General features: G+C 41.4%; 1 protein-coding gene across 9 annotated transcripts in view; it reads left to right on the top strand.

Moving 5' to 3' along the window:
• The first annotated feature begins 2185 nt into the window (after window positions 1-2185).
• Window positions 2186-14440, top strand: part of LOC125765287 (glutamate receptor ionotropic, kainate 2) — a 97796-nt gene continuing 85541 nt past the window's right edge. For 2 of the 9 annotated variants that reach the window (XM_049430318.1, XM_049430254.1), the window contains exons 1-2: window positions 2453-2615; window positions 3348-4004. In XM_049430318.1, the coding sequence (XP_049286275.1) occupies window positions 3881-4004 (124 nt within the window). In that variant the 5' untranslated portion in view covers window positions 2453-2615; window positions 3348-3880. Of the gene's footprint in view, window positions 2422-2452; window positions 2668-2720; window positions 3202-3347; window positions 4005-14440 lie in introns of those variants that run through there. The other 7 variants (XM_049430308.1, XM_049430246.1, XM_049430288.1 and 4 more) reach the window with 6 other exon arrangements.

The following is a 14440-nucleotide window of genomic DNA, read 5'->3' as shown; positions in this document are numbered from 1 at the left end:
GGGGGGGGGAAAGGGATATGAAGGGTGTCAGGGGGATGGGCAAATTGTTTAACTAAAGTGACTCGTCCATGTGCTTGCATAGGAAGGAATATAGTAAATTCGTCATAACTTGCTTAGTTACAACGGTTTGGCCAGTGTTTCTCAAACAGTGGCTGCTGATTACCGCATCCTCATTGATGAGAGTTTTTTTTCTCGAGCGAATTAAAACAAATCATAGAAAATAGAGTCAAATTTCAATTAAATGGAAGAAATGATTTTTTTTTTATTTTGAATATCTCAAGATTCCTTACACAGGGCTTGAGAAGCACTTGCCAGTCATGAAGGATTATTTATTTTCAATTCGGGCGAAGGAAATTCGTTCCATTTTAACAGCCCCCTCCCGCCCCCCCGTGGCAAATCCCGTTCAACAGTTGACTTGAATTTTATTCACCTGTTTATGGTACGATGCATTCCACCACGGCCACCATACGTCCACTAACCGAGTTTTTAGTTTATTAACTAGCATGACGTTTAACGTGCTGCAACAATTTCCTGCAGCAGGGCAGTTATTGATTTGCTTGTAGATGGAAGGTGTGAAGGTGTGAGAGAAGGAAGGAGAAGGGAAGATAAATCATTTAACGAGAAAATTGTGTCTCTAGGCCTTCTCGCTCGTCAGGCGTGTGTTGGTGCAATTTCCGCACGTAAGGTCGTGGTGCCTGTGTCGATTAGTTAAAATAGATGAAAAAAAATGATGGATGCGCTTTAACTAAAGCGTTCAGTGTGGAAAACCCATTCGCTAGTACTACGCAATAATACGCGGGAAATGGACATCTAGGAAAACTCCTCGGTGTATGCAACGCTTTCCTTCGGTTATCGGCTAACGGTGAAAGAAATGAATATATGAAAAATAATACATCTGGTCTGGGGTCAAAATCTGTTCTCTCCATATGAAAATCATTTGAACAAGGATAGTAGAATTCATACTTAGTCAATAAATTTTTTTGAAAAATTTGCATTACCAAAGTTTCTCGCTTTATCGGTCTTAGAATTTTTCTATGGACATGTCTCGTATCTGGCTTATATTGCTTTGTAAGCTTTTTTTTGTATAAAAATTAATAAACGGATTTGATATTGGTACAGATCCTTCATTTCATACAGTTCTGTTGGTTGTAATGAAAAGAAATTAATATCTCCAGAAAGAAAATTGATCTTTTAGTTTCTTCATGATTGATTTGAACTGCGGCCATTTTGAATTCGAGCTTTATTCTTCCCTGCTGATGGCAAGAGGTTAAAACTCGACTTCTGTTCAACGCTGTGGTTTTTCTAAAGGAGAGAGAATATATCTTTCGTACCAGGTTAATAAGAATAAAAGTATTTCAAGATGTCCTCGCGCTGGTATGGAGCTGATAATAAAAAAGAAAGCGTTCAATACCGTTAAGATTCAAGCAGACTTTGACAAAACTGTCATCTATAATATAGCTTTTTATGAGAGCTTTACTATCAATACTAAAAAAGCTTTTGTACTACTTTATTCTGTGGTATTCAAAAAGCATCTCACAAGAGCAACTTCCGGTAAGTAGAGAAGCTTTTAAAAAGCTTTCCTTTTTTTTAAACATCCATCGTATCTTGAACTTTGAGATCATTCTTGCAGCTCTGTATTGCCAGGATGTTTGTTAAGGTAACAATTAAGGACTTAAATGAAAGCTACAAAAATTAAGCTTGTTGTTAAGCGTAATATGAAGGAATGCAATAAAAAAATATTTTTTTCAACAATTCCCATTTTCCCTCAAAAAAAACAAACTTTCAATTTATTTTATTTTTAAAATTTATAAACTTTTGTTAAAAATAAAATAATATTTGCAATTGTTGAAATGTTTCATTTTCATGCGTCCCTTCTAAGACGAATCATTTCGTGAAGCTCTCAAAGAAGTAGCTTTTTAATTTGGTATGCAAGCACTGCTGAGTGCCAAGCAGTGATTGATAAGGAACTCTTTTCCTTTCTTTCTATCTCTCTTTGTATTGCTTTCTTTCTCTTTTTCGTTCTGGGTAGGTTTTCACAGCATCCAAGGAGGCTTGTAGCGTATACGGGCCTGCGATATTACACTCACCGGCCACGTTATCAGTGCCGTTACATTTACCCCCCCCCCCCCCCCCTCCCTTCCATGAGTGCCACCATGAGTGAATTGATGCTGTCTCAACAACCTTAATGCGCATGTGCTCTTCGAACGCACGCAAAAGCTTAAAGGGAACTCATCGAAAAAGCTTTTTCCCCAGGTGAAGCTTTCGCACACTCGTGAGTGTCGCATGGTACAGCATCCAGCAAAGGAAAGATGGGCACCATCTTTGCTTCATCCGGAAAGCGTCAGTGCGGTGGCATCCTTTGCAGCCATCGGTTTAGCGACGGTGGCGTGTTTCGCTCGGGGTACACTCACGCAGCGCCAGGTTAGTGCCGTGCTTTTTTTTGGAAGAGAGATCCCTTTAAAAGGTGATCGCAACGAGCGACCAAGTGTCAGTTAGCAGTTAGTTGCCCGCAGCTTCCGTTCGCTTAGCTGGGAGTGCACCTTTTTCCCCCCTCCACACACACAAAAAACAAACCCTCAACCCCGCCCAGGGCTGTTGCTTTTCGCCGCGTGTTGGTATGTGTCTGAGTGGGTGAATGGATTTTTTTTTTGTTGGTGTTAAGTAAAGGTACGGCCCACATACACACGCACGTTAGTTATTAGGAAACGCGGTGTCGCTTCCGGTGCTGGTGCGGTTGCATCCGGTTGCGTGCCGTCGTACGTGAAACGGTGGTTCGCATCCTTTCGCTGAGTTTACTCAACGCGCCTACCATCCACGCTTCTTACACACTCAAGGATATTTGACAGATTCAATCACACTGCATCTGTGTGTGTGTTTGTGTATTTATTTGTGCTTGTGTATGCGTTAGTGCTCGTTACGTGCTCGGTGACGTTAAGGAACTCGAACACCGTTTGTTGACTGATTTTAATAGCAGTTCGGTTCGCATTGTTGTATCGGTCAGGGAAAAGCAATTCCTGCATCCCGTCTTAGTACTGCAATCAACCAAATCCTCTTGGGAAAGTTCGTTTATAACAAAAAAATAAATAAAATAATAAAACAGAACGACAGACATTATTACGGGAGAGCCAATATACCATAATCGAGAGCATGTTCTTCGTGTTGGGTCTTCGAACCCAATTGACGTACCGTGGTGTAGTGCGTGTGAGTGAATTATTGACAGTAACAAGCAAGTTTTTTATTTATGTGTTTAGTTTCAATTCGTTTCGTTCACTCAAAATTTAACAAATTATTTAACCTCTCATCAGTTACATGGTAAAAATAAATTCGTTTTCTTTTTGTTTTTGAAGAGATTTTAGAAGAGAACAGTGTTCGTATTTTGTGTAAAGGGAGAAAAAAAACTAAACCCCCTTTTTCCTAAGGGGAATGGCAACGTGGAAAACCAAAACATCAGCACACTAACACTAGCGTCCATCAACCAAAAAGCCTAGCAGCAGCAGTGGCAGTAGGTACAGCATCATTCAACCGACACAGCACTGGCGTAGTGCATAAATAACGCAGCGCGTGCTCTTCACGTTCCTTCCTTTTTTTTTGTTGTTGGTTGCTGTCCGTGTATTTCATCCCTCCCATAGTATACGCACACATTCGCACACGGGTGCGTGTGTTAGTGGTGGTAAGCGTTCTTGAAGCTGATAGAACCAGGAAAAGCGCGCAGGAGCCCGACGCAGTGAGCTGCCGCAGTGAGACGTGAGACCATACACACTCACACACACACACACGCCGTACCGAGAGCGCGTTTCGGGTGAGCAGCCGGTGAGCGTGCGGTGAGTGAGCAGCGGGCTCGAAATCGGGCCGTGAGTGCCCAGGACCGCGGAGGTTTGTGATGGCGACGGTCGACGGTCGGTACGCTTACCGGCGGTGGCGCGACTACTATTGCTGTTGGGTCACCCTGCTGGCCCTGTTCGGAACTGGACCCACCCGCGCATTACCGGACGCGATCCGGATCGGTGAGTACATTTGCGAGCGATTTAGGCTTACGGTTCATAAAAAAAACGCAAATCATAACGATTGGTGTTGTTGTTTGAAAGTTAAAATGATACACCGTACTGGAAGGGGCTAACCGTAAAAAACAGCCTTTCCAGACAGAGAGAGAGAGAGAGAGAGAGAGAAAAAAGGAAAATATTTCCTGGCAAGACTTGGTAAAGGTTTTTTCTTTACGAACCAAAAACAGCGGGTTGAAAGGACTGAAATTAAATGTAAAAGAACTTTCGGTAGCTATCCCGGGATAACAAAAGCGTCCTGACGGAAAGGTTCCCTTTCCCCAGCTCGATTGCTAGGAAAAGCTGGATCCGAGACAAAGCAATGGTAGAAAGCGTTACCCAGCATGCCACCTTACACCACTAGACGATAGTGGTAAGTGTCTTTTGCATACTTTAATGAGCAAATCTTATCAACGGTTTTACAAAACTCATTCTTTGTTTTTTTGCGCGACAAATGAAACCACAAACGAAGAAAACCCTGGTCTGAAATTAGTTATGCATAAATAGCAAAGTGATCTTGGTACGATTGCTTTAATTACGGTCGCGAAGCGATACGGTTGTTCCTCGGCGAAGCTAATCTCAACACCGGTGTGGTGGATTATGCTGTCGCTAATCAGTCAGGCCGCTGACACCAGAACCGGTTGCTGTTTATCAAGAAGGTTGTCGAAAGGTTAGGCTATTTAATGTTTGTTTATGTTTACCAAGCAAAACCAGTGCGTTCTATCGGTAGGGAAAAAAAAGATTAGTGGCGAGTTTCGTACCGCCTATCGAAGGTTGTTTGGTTGTTTGTCTTTGAATTGGACAGCGAATGGACGGAGAAGGAAGAGAAGCGAGGAGGCTAGTAAAAAAACATCTTCACAAGATGACCTTTTCTTCCCCCCTTCCTTACGTATCTTCCAGACGGACGGCTGTTTTTCGACGGTTCGTTGTTTAATTATCAATCAAAGACATTGTTTGTTTGTTGTTCGCTTATTCCTGTTAAGTTTGTGTACTTGTATTAACCGAAAAAAGGTGTCGAACAATCGAAAAACTATTCTCCTTTCAAATGTGCCTAAAAAGTCTAAAAATTTTGATTATTATAAATCTTGTGTTTCTATGACCAAAGATTGTCAAAGTAAAGACAGAAAAAATGACAGAAAAATAAATTTTCTTGAGCATAAAAATAGTTTTAAAAACTTGTTGGTATGTTGAAATATTTGATTAAAATTAAAACAAATGCAACAAAATAATATGCATTTTAAGTTTTTAATCTATATATATCAAGTTGCGGTGTAAAATTAATTACTTTTTGAAGAAATAAAGAAAAAACATTTTACATAAAACTTATTTATATTAAGTACTGGGCGTCTCCATTACTTCAGATTTTTTTTAAGAAACTCCACTGTTGTCCTGGAAGTTTTTTTTGTAATCATTTTAGAAATTAGGAATATTCTGCTCATTTTAATAAATCTGTGTTTTGCGATGCTAAATATTTCTTAATAATTTTTTTTAATAACAATTCATTATTTTTAAGATGAATATATGAAAACAAAGAATGGAATATAACAACGCCTGGTTTTTTTGTGCTATCACAGTTGATGAATATAATCAATAAATTATTTGTAATTTCCTACAGTAAGATTTTACTTTTTTTATCGTGGATCGATATTGCTCACCGTGTCGATGCAAAGCGCAATACACACACCCACATATCCTTCACATCCTTCTTATTTATTTCGGGGTTTCTGGCTGGGTATTGGCTGGTTTTTGGGGAGTGGAACGGAAGTGAGAAGAAACGGAAGCTATAATATCTCAATTCGGCTCTTGCAAAACGGAAAATCGCTTGCACTAAGCAGACAGCTTGCGATCCAACAGAGGTGGTGGGGGTGGAACTACACCTGTCCGCCCAGTATTGGTACGGCTTTTGCTGTAAACGCTCATCCAGAGGGAATAAAGGACGGTAAACCGTACGTGACTGCGGTAAGTCTTGTGATTGGGTGGATGGAGGAAGAAATGGGAGGAGTGGAGGTGGAGCGATGAAGGACAAAAAATAAGACCACAGCATGTGCGCCTACGGGCATTCCCGGTCCCCCCCCCCCCCCCTTAGTCTTCTGTTGTTCTGCTTCACCTTCGCCAGAAACACCTGAACCTCACCACCTTGGCAGGTTGTTCGGTTGCTTTGTACGTAGCTGCAAGCTGGGTTGGAATTATAATTTATCTTCCAATAACATTACTACCCTCACCCGCCCGCCCGATAGCCGATGAACCTGCTACGGGAACCGTTCGATTTAGACGGTTTCTGGAGAAAGGGGGGGGGAGGAAGCGGGAGTAAGCAGAGGTAAGAGAAGCAAACCGGAAAAGTCATGATTTCCCATGTCCTTTCGTTGGCCTTGTGATGGAGATGCCCTGATTCTTTGCTCCCCGATGATTGTCTTTCGCTGACGGGGCAGAAATTCTATCCCGGGCGTGGGACACTGTGAAGGAATGTGTCTTCATACCCCCACACGCTTATCGGAAGGGAGCGAGCGAGATACGCTTGGGTAAGGGCATCACCTTTCAACCGCAAACGGGAAGAAGAGAAGACCAACAACAACAAAAAAAAGAAAACAACTTATAAATGATAAAGTTTGAACCGTGCACCAAACGATACGGCATCGATAGACTAACCCAGTACGATGTAGAGTGTGATTTCACGATTAGAAGGCAAGTTTTCCAGCATCTTGCGAGTGCTTTGTTTCGACTGCCGTTTGGTTAGCTAGACGGGAAACATTATCCTTCTAAGCACCAAGGCAAAGCCACCCGTCGGTGGTTGATTTTGTTGTTCCGTGCTTTGTCACGCCGGACGGCTGACGATGTGATGGTAAAATGTTTGCAGCATCTCAATCCAGTTGCTCCAGCCGTACGTGACCTTTATTCTCATTTATGTTTATTACTATGCAAAAGTAGTGTTGGCAAAGATAGAACGGTGTATAAAGGAAGTATCGTTTCTAACTTTTCAGAACGAATGTAACGAGTCTTGTTTAATACTTTTTTTTCCAAAAAAAATACTACACTAGTTAGCTACGCAACGAAATTTTGAGGTTATAGCTTATTCCTTTACAAAAAAGGCATACCTCTATAAACCTTGGTATGATTAAGAAGAGGTGCATATTAATTGAAGATAAATTAATTTTAAAAATCGCTTAATTATATTTAATAAAAAGATCGAAGACACACATCCAAATTCACTCGATCGTTTTAGCTTCATATTTTTTATAAACCTTGGTTTCAATACATACAACTCCTCATTAGACATTAACCAAACATAAAAAAATGGCGTCACATTACGACCACTTGTTTTGAGGGATTTTAATGGAGCTAAAAGACGAATTATCTTATCACAGATGGTATCAGTTGTGTAATCCATTTTTTTTCTAAATGATAATACAGTAGTTAGCTACGCAACGAACATTTGGAGTTATAGCTTATTTCTTTACAATTAAGGCATACCTCTATAAACCTTGATATGATGATAAAGAGGATCATCGCAAAAAATCGCTTAATTATATTAAATATAGAGATCGAAGACACACGACCATCTAAACTAGGTCGTTTTAGTTTCAAATTTCATATAAACCTTGGTCATAATAGGCCTTTTCATTACATAAAACTCCTCATTAGACATTAACCAAACATAAAAAAATAGCCTCACGTTACGTTGTTTTGAGGGATTTTAATGGAGCTAAAAGACGAATTATCTTATCACAGATGGTATCAGTTGTGTAATCCGTACAACTGAATTTTCAGCCAGTCGACAAAGTTTCCTTTCCAAGAATGGCTGCTAATGGCGGGTAGCTTAATCGGGGTTTTATCAGCAAAAAAATGTAATATCGGTGTAATTCTGTAAAACCGGCTGCAATTAGCAGTGCCTTCTCTACCTCTGTAGATGGTCATAAATGCTTTACGGGTTCGATTGTTCGGTGTCATTCTTACTAACATGTCCAGCCCACAGAAGTCTTCAACTAATCTGACTTTTCAGATAACTTGTAGAGTCCACCATAACTTGGGTCTTCTCCAATATCGATTCTTTCCCCAATAATGGACCGAAATACTCGTTTGTTGAACGTTCCTCATAGTTTAATAGGAAATAGTTAAAATTCAAGCCTTTTATTCTAGTAAATCCATTGGACGAAAGGTAAAGAACGTCACTGCTCTAACTCTAATCGATTACTTGGAAAGAGTACAAAAACTAACCAATTTCCTTCCTTTATCTCTCTCTCTCTCTTTCTCTCTCTCTCTCTCTCTCTCTCTCTATCTCTCTCTCTTTTCTTGATAAATGGCTTTGCGATATCACGCCATGTAAGCACTGTTCATACAGATTGTCGACCGCATTGTTGGTATTTTGTTCTTTGCTATTTTTTTTGTCGTGCTTTGTATCTCTTCAACTTGTAGCGGGTTGCATATCGCAACGTGAAAAGTTCACGTCATGGGTTATCCGGATGTTGTATTTTTTTTCCGCAAACCTCTTACAGTTGCGGTTTTCCTTCCACACGGTAGGCCTTTTTTGCAAGCTCTATCAATAGTATGAAGATGTTAAAGGAAAAAGCACACAAATGAAACGGACAAAGTAAAAACCGGCCGCGTCAACAAACAGCAATGACAACACGGAAGAAATCCATCAAAATGTGTAACTAAAAACGTAAAGATTGTGACATTTTATTTTCTTCTTTTCGTTTTTTTTTTCTCTTGGACGACCCAGTTCGGGGTAGGTTTAGTTATGTTTGTACAATGTTTATCTCGAAATGAGATGAGTTTTTACCAACGCCGGGAAAGGGAAAGGAGTTCGGCACAAGTTCGCGCACCCATTTGTATGAGTGTGGTAGGAAATGGATAGCTCAACATTATTCGACAAACGGGCCCAGCGCCGGGTTTTGCGTTGTCCTTGCGGGTATGGCGATCGCTGCGTGATTGATTGACTTGACGAATCGTCGACCGTGCAACATACATTCTGCCACCAGCAACGCACAATAGCACAGACAGACAGACGAAGCGATGATCGATTCGTTTCATTTCGACATGCTAAAGCTACACCCGCGAACCATTTTTGGCGAATGATGGATGCGCGGACTGGATGCCCACAGTATCTCAGTGTCATTAGAGACATGTTTTTTTATTGCACATCGGTATCATCGTACTTTAAAGTGGGATTTTCAATCGAAACAAAAAGTGAGTGGAAAATTCAAAGCGAAACGGTCATGTTTTCTTTGGCCGAGGGAAGGGTCAAAAAGGGGGGTAAAAGGCGGGGGTGAGACGGGTTTCAAAAAGGATACCACTTTCGATTTTTAGTCCAAGCAACTGGACCGTTGCTGATAGTGAAAGTGTGCGTGTGTATGAGGGGTAAAAACAGACGAGGGGAAGGGTGTGTTTGAAGGGATGAATTTCTCTGATTGAATTACTACAAATCGTTCCATTTCTCGTTCTTGGTTTTAAGGGTGGGTTTTTTCCCTCCCCAACCCCCTTGTTTTTTGCGAAGATAGAAACAAACTGTGTACAATATGAGGGTAGCAGGACGAATGAGGTGGGAATAAAGGATGTCTGTTGTCGTTTGTTTCCCACCTCGAGCACAGAAGGAAGTAAAAATCTTCCTCCCCGAAGGGACTTGTTTACGGATCGCTTCGAGATAAATTGACTGTAGATGGATCAGGGAAGAGAGGGTGGAGAGAGAGAGAGAGAGAGAGAGAGAGAGAAAGAAGCAGTACCTTTACTACAAAGAAAAAAAGTTTACTAAGGACACACAACCATCACACAAGCTGCATCGTTTTCAAACGTCTACAGTAAACGACAAAATAATGGCAGCACTTTTGAAGTAAAAAAATTATTTTTTTAATTTCAGAATTTTTATAAAAATATCTTAAAGGTCACACCATCCCACTAAAATCGAACTGCCGAGCTCTTCTCGATGTAAACTTTACTTAAAAAAAAATTAATGACTCTCTTCAACCGTCCCTCACTGTATGTGCGAAACTTGTTTGATTCGTGTTTGCTTTTACGTATGCGACGGCAGTGCGGTTTGTCGGCAGACGGCTTACAGAAGGGTCTCCGATTGGCGTAAAAAAAAAAACGGGGAACATCCTCGGGAAGGCATTCCTTCCCAAGCATGTTATTTCCATTTCCAACCCGGTTGATACCCAGTCCAACCCATTGCCTGATGATGAATTTTATAGAAACGCATTTTTGCTCGAACCTAGACGATACTTGAAAGTGTGTGTGAGGTGGGAAAGGATACTTTTACGATGGAACAGCATCCCGCCTTAGGTAAAACTGGAATAGATTTTCAGCCCTACCCTCCTTGTCTCCCCCTCCTTCTCCTTCAACCATTCGACCTTCTCGCTTTTCCACCCCCCGGAAAGGGGGTGAGTGGATGAGAAGTTGAAAGTCGTTGCAGGGATGTTTTTGGGAAGCAAATTAGTAACAAAAGTTCACCCTCTCCTTCTCTCTCGCTCCCCATTTTCCCCCTTCCTCATCTTAGTCTTTTTACTCGTCCTCGATCCGCGCCGAAGCAACGTCCTGCGTTTTTGGAGGGAAATTAGATAAAATCGTCCAGCAGCTGGCAAGACAAAGCGAAAAAGCTTGCGGAACGGGGTGACGGTGAGGTGAGGAAAATTTCACTCCAATTCCCTTTCCTCCCCCCATCCCCCTCCTCTTTACCCCTTCTTCACATTTTTGCTTCCTTTCACACTGTTCAGGCAGTTTGGGTTTTTTTCTCGTTTTATTGGACGAAAGCATTATGAACCGAAAAACGAGCGAGTTTTCAATCGGTTTCTGCTAAAAGCCATCCATTTCCGCTGTCCACCCAATCGGTACCCAAGAGTGGAAAGCGTTTTTGGGTAAGTTTTTTGAAGGGGGGGGGGGGGTTTGGAAAATGGCAAATTTTTCCTCGTCTCAATCGAAACTTTCCGCCTCAGAGCGGTTCGAAATATTCTCATAAATTGCGCCGTGCGACATATTTCTGAGGCCAACCTCCCTTTCCGAGGTTTTGCTGCGTTGAGAAGGAGGGAATAAAACTTACTGCCAGCGAAACGGGAAATTGAACATTTACGCGTAAGCGGGGAAAAGTCACCCACACGAGTAGGAGTGATTGCTTTTTTCCACCCCCCGTTGAACTAGCAACGGTTATTCTATTCGGTTGAAAAATGAATTTTATTTATTTTTGTTTGTTGTTTAATTCCCGCTAACCAGCTGCGGCGTGAGTTGATTATTTTTCCCCGGAATGAAGAAAACCTCCGGTAGAACATTTGTAATTAATTATCCGCGATGGTGCTGGTGTGGTGTTTTATGAATCAATATGAATCAATTATGTGGCAGGTAATTAAATGTGGCACTCACACAAGGTGGTTGCGTTTATTGTGCGCAATAGTTCAATCAAATTTGCCGATGTTCCCGAGTAAGCTAGTTCGTATTTATTGATGGGAGGAAATAAAAACATTCCACAATAATGATGTCCAGCAGTGTAACCACGGGCGCTGTTACATGTTGCTCATTTGTTTGTGCATAAAAGGGAAATTATTGTCCATCGTTTAATTGTGTTTAGTTAAAAATATGTTTGTTCGAATGTGGACATGAATAGCTGTTTGCCTGCTAGTGGTATGCCAACAGCGAAATATTTGATTGCCGAACGGAAATGGTTTCTCATTTGTGTTGTATATCAACCGAACGCTTTTGGTTATGAAACCAACTCTCGTGTAATAAAAAAAAAACACTTTTTAAAAATGTTACTACGAGTAGTTTGTTAAACGTTAACCAATAAAGGGGACCGTATTAAAAAGAACAATCCGCCCAACCACGTGGAAATTTTGTGTGCGAAATATCGCATCAATGGTAGCTCAATAAAATTCGCTTCAGTTATTTGAGAACATAAATTATACGACAAATAAATGCAACCCCATACACAGCTCACCTTTTATCAACGTTTACCATCGACATACGAATACCGTATAATTAATGTATTGACTATCGGGGGTTAATTTTCCATTTGCGAAACAAAAACTGTTTTTCCCGCGCTACGTTCTACCCGTCCTGCTGTGTGAGAATAGTTGCGTCAGCATTGTGCGTGATACTACATTTATGGATGGTTGTTAACGTGGGAAGGGAGTGTTGCTAATTTTGTGCAACTCACCCCCCATAACAACCCCCTTAACGTTAGCGGGGTTTTCCATTCTGCAAACGGGGGTAGCTGGAGTGTGTGTTTTCCAATGGGTAAAGCATAAATTTTCCACCAACACTATCTGCAACTGGGGGGGGTTCAGTCGGACCGCAATCAACATCAACATTGGCAAAAACCTTTCGCATCAATTCGTGAACTACCAGGCGTCTCCATTTGCTCGAAAAAAGAAATTCTAAACATTGATATCTGCAAGTTGCAGGTATTTATAAATACTGAACCGCACCGCTGGTAGGTTTTAGGTGTAAAAGCTAAAACACTCTCAGGTTCTTCGCTTTCGTTTCGCCACACTCCCAACAAAGGGAGTGAGGACTCTCTCTCTCTCTGCTAGCAAAGGTGCATCGAGTCACTCAACCCGGTGTGGTTGTGGATGGGAATTAAATTGAGCGTTAAAATGTTAAAATCAACAACCTAAAAGTCCATCCACAAGCTGACCTTCGAGCACGAGCACGTCCTTCATTCAATCCTTCACGCTTCATAATCAAATTGGGGTTCGTCGCTTTGGAGAGTGATGTCACGTCAACTGCTTCACACATGACTGTACATATTCCCTATCTGTGTTTGCATAGTTGTACAGAAAAAAGGTTCATAAAAAAGGGGCAATATTTGTTTTGTATGCTTTTGGGCTTCGAGTATTCGGACTTCAAGCTTGTTAGCTTGCCGTGACGGGAACAGTGCCCAAAAATGCGTCATGACACATCACAAAATCATCTACTCAAGAAAAATAATAAGGGTGTGTGTGTGTGTGTGTGGACCTTTCGAAATAATAAATAACAAAAAAAGGAGCCAAAGTGTGTTTCTGTATCCTTCTTTTGTGTCCTGTGCGAGTGTTCATGATTCACTTTTCAGATGGGTGTGAAATAGTCACGCTTTCACCCCTCCGACGTGTCAGAAGTGGGAAAGCAATCAGAGTGAAAGTCCCTTTTCACAATTAGTGAAACCCAATCAGTGGACACAATTAAGTATAAGGGGAACCCCCCTGTTCGTTCCCGTTCCGGACAGTTGATTCAATTTAAAAGGTAGAAGAAAAAAAGCCCGATACAATTCTTAAAAATTAGTATTGTCTACCTGTGTGCAGAAGAAACAATAAATCTGAAGGGATATGAATTAAACAAGGTGCGAATGCGAAAATATTGAAACGTGAAGTTCGTTCCTACCCAAATGGGGGAAATTTTCCACACGGATCCGAACCGTTTACGTATGAGATTTGTGAACAGGAAAAGGTAGATATTTAATCTAATAACGTTCTAATGCGAACGGTTGTGCCAAACGGTCGCCTAATTAATGTAACACAGCTTACAAAAAAGGAAGACAAAAAAGCAGATATTAGAAAGGAACAACGAAACAGCACTTGAACGACGACACAAGCAAAAGAGGGGTGTGACAAACGTTGAAAGCCAGAAACCATTTTCACACCACGCGGTAAGAAAATTTCTCCACCCCGAAAAAAAAACGGTACCAAATAACAAAATGGTAACATATTTGCTACAACCTATTCATGTAAGTTGCCTTTTTTTGCTTTTGGTACATGCAGCAAATTTTCCCATCAAGAAAAACTGCCCCGTGAAAGGAAGTGGAAAATCGAAAAAAACTAACATTCAGGTAACAATGAAGGGGGTCGTTGGTCAGAAGAGAGAGAGAGAGAGAGAAAGAGAAAGAAAAAGTAAGAGAGAGAGAGAGAGAGAGAGAGAGAGAGAGAGCCTTCTGTGGCCGGAGAAGAATAGTGGTAGCACGATGGATTGTGAAACGGAAAAGAATTTTTCCGGCATTTTTCCATGTTTTTCTTTTTTTTGTTCCCTCCTCTCCTCTTCACTCATTTCCCGATTTTCTCAACATCCCGGTTGCCATCCACCTTCCGTTTCGTCATGCATTTTGTCAGAATAATTCAGTGGTATGGTTTGCATGCAGCGGCAAGCAGGCCATCGAACTTTTTTTTACGCACCTAGCACCCCCCTCCCCTTCGCTTTTCCTCATCCCTTCCCTTCCCCAGGGGTGTGTTTATTCCAATGGGAAAAAAGCGATCCCTGACGTTCTTCGGTTTTGCTCTCCATTTTACGGGTTCGGTGCGAAAATGTACGACATTTTCTTCTCCGCCCCCCACCCCCCTATTTGGGGGTCGAATAGCAGAGCGGCAAATTAAGCACCAGGGTGTCTCCTATATATGGACATTTCACGCTGATTTTTCTTCCTCCCCTTTTTTTGTTGTTTGGTCCACCGTCTCGCT

The sequence above is a fragment of the Anopheles funestus genome, chromosome X, assembly GCF_943734845.2.
Source record: "Anopheles funestus chromosome X, idAnoFuneDA-416_04, whole genome shotgun sequence".
Classification (NCBI taxonomy): Eukaryota; Metazoa; Arthropoda; class Insecta; order Diptera; family Culicidae; genus Anopheles; species Anopheles funestus.
Note: the sequence above shows the minus strand (reverse complement) of the source record. Positions and strands in the feature narration are given on the sequence as shown.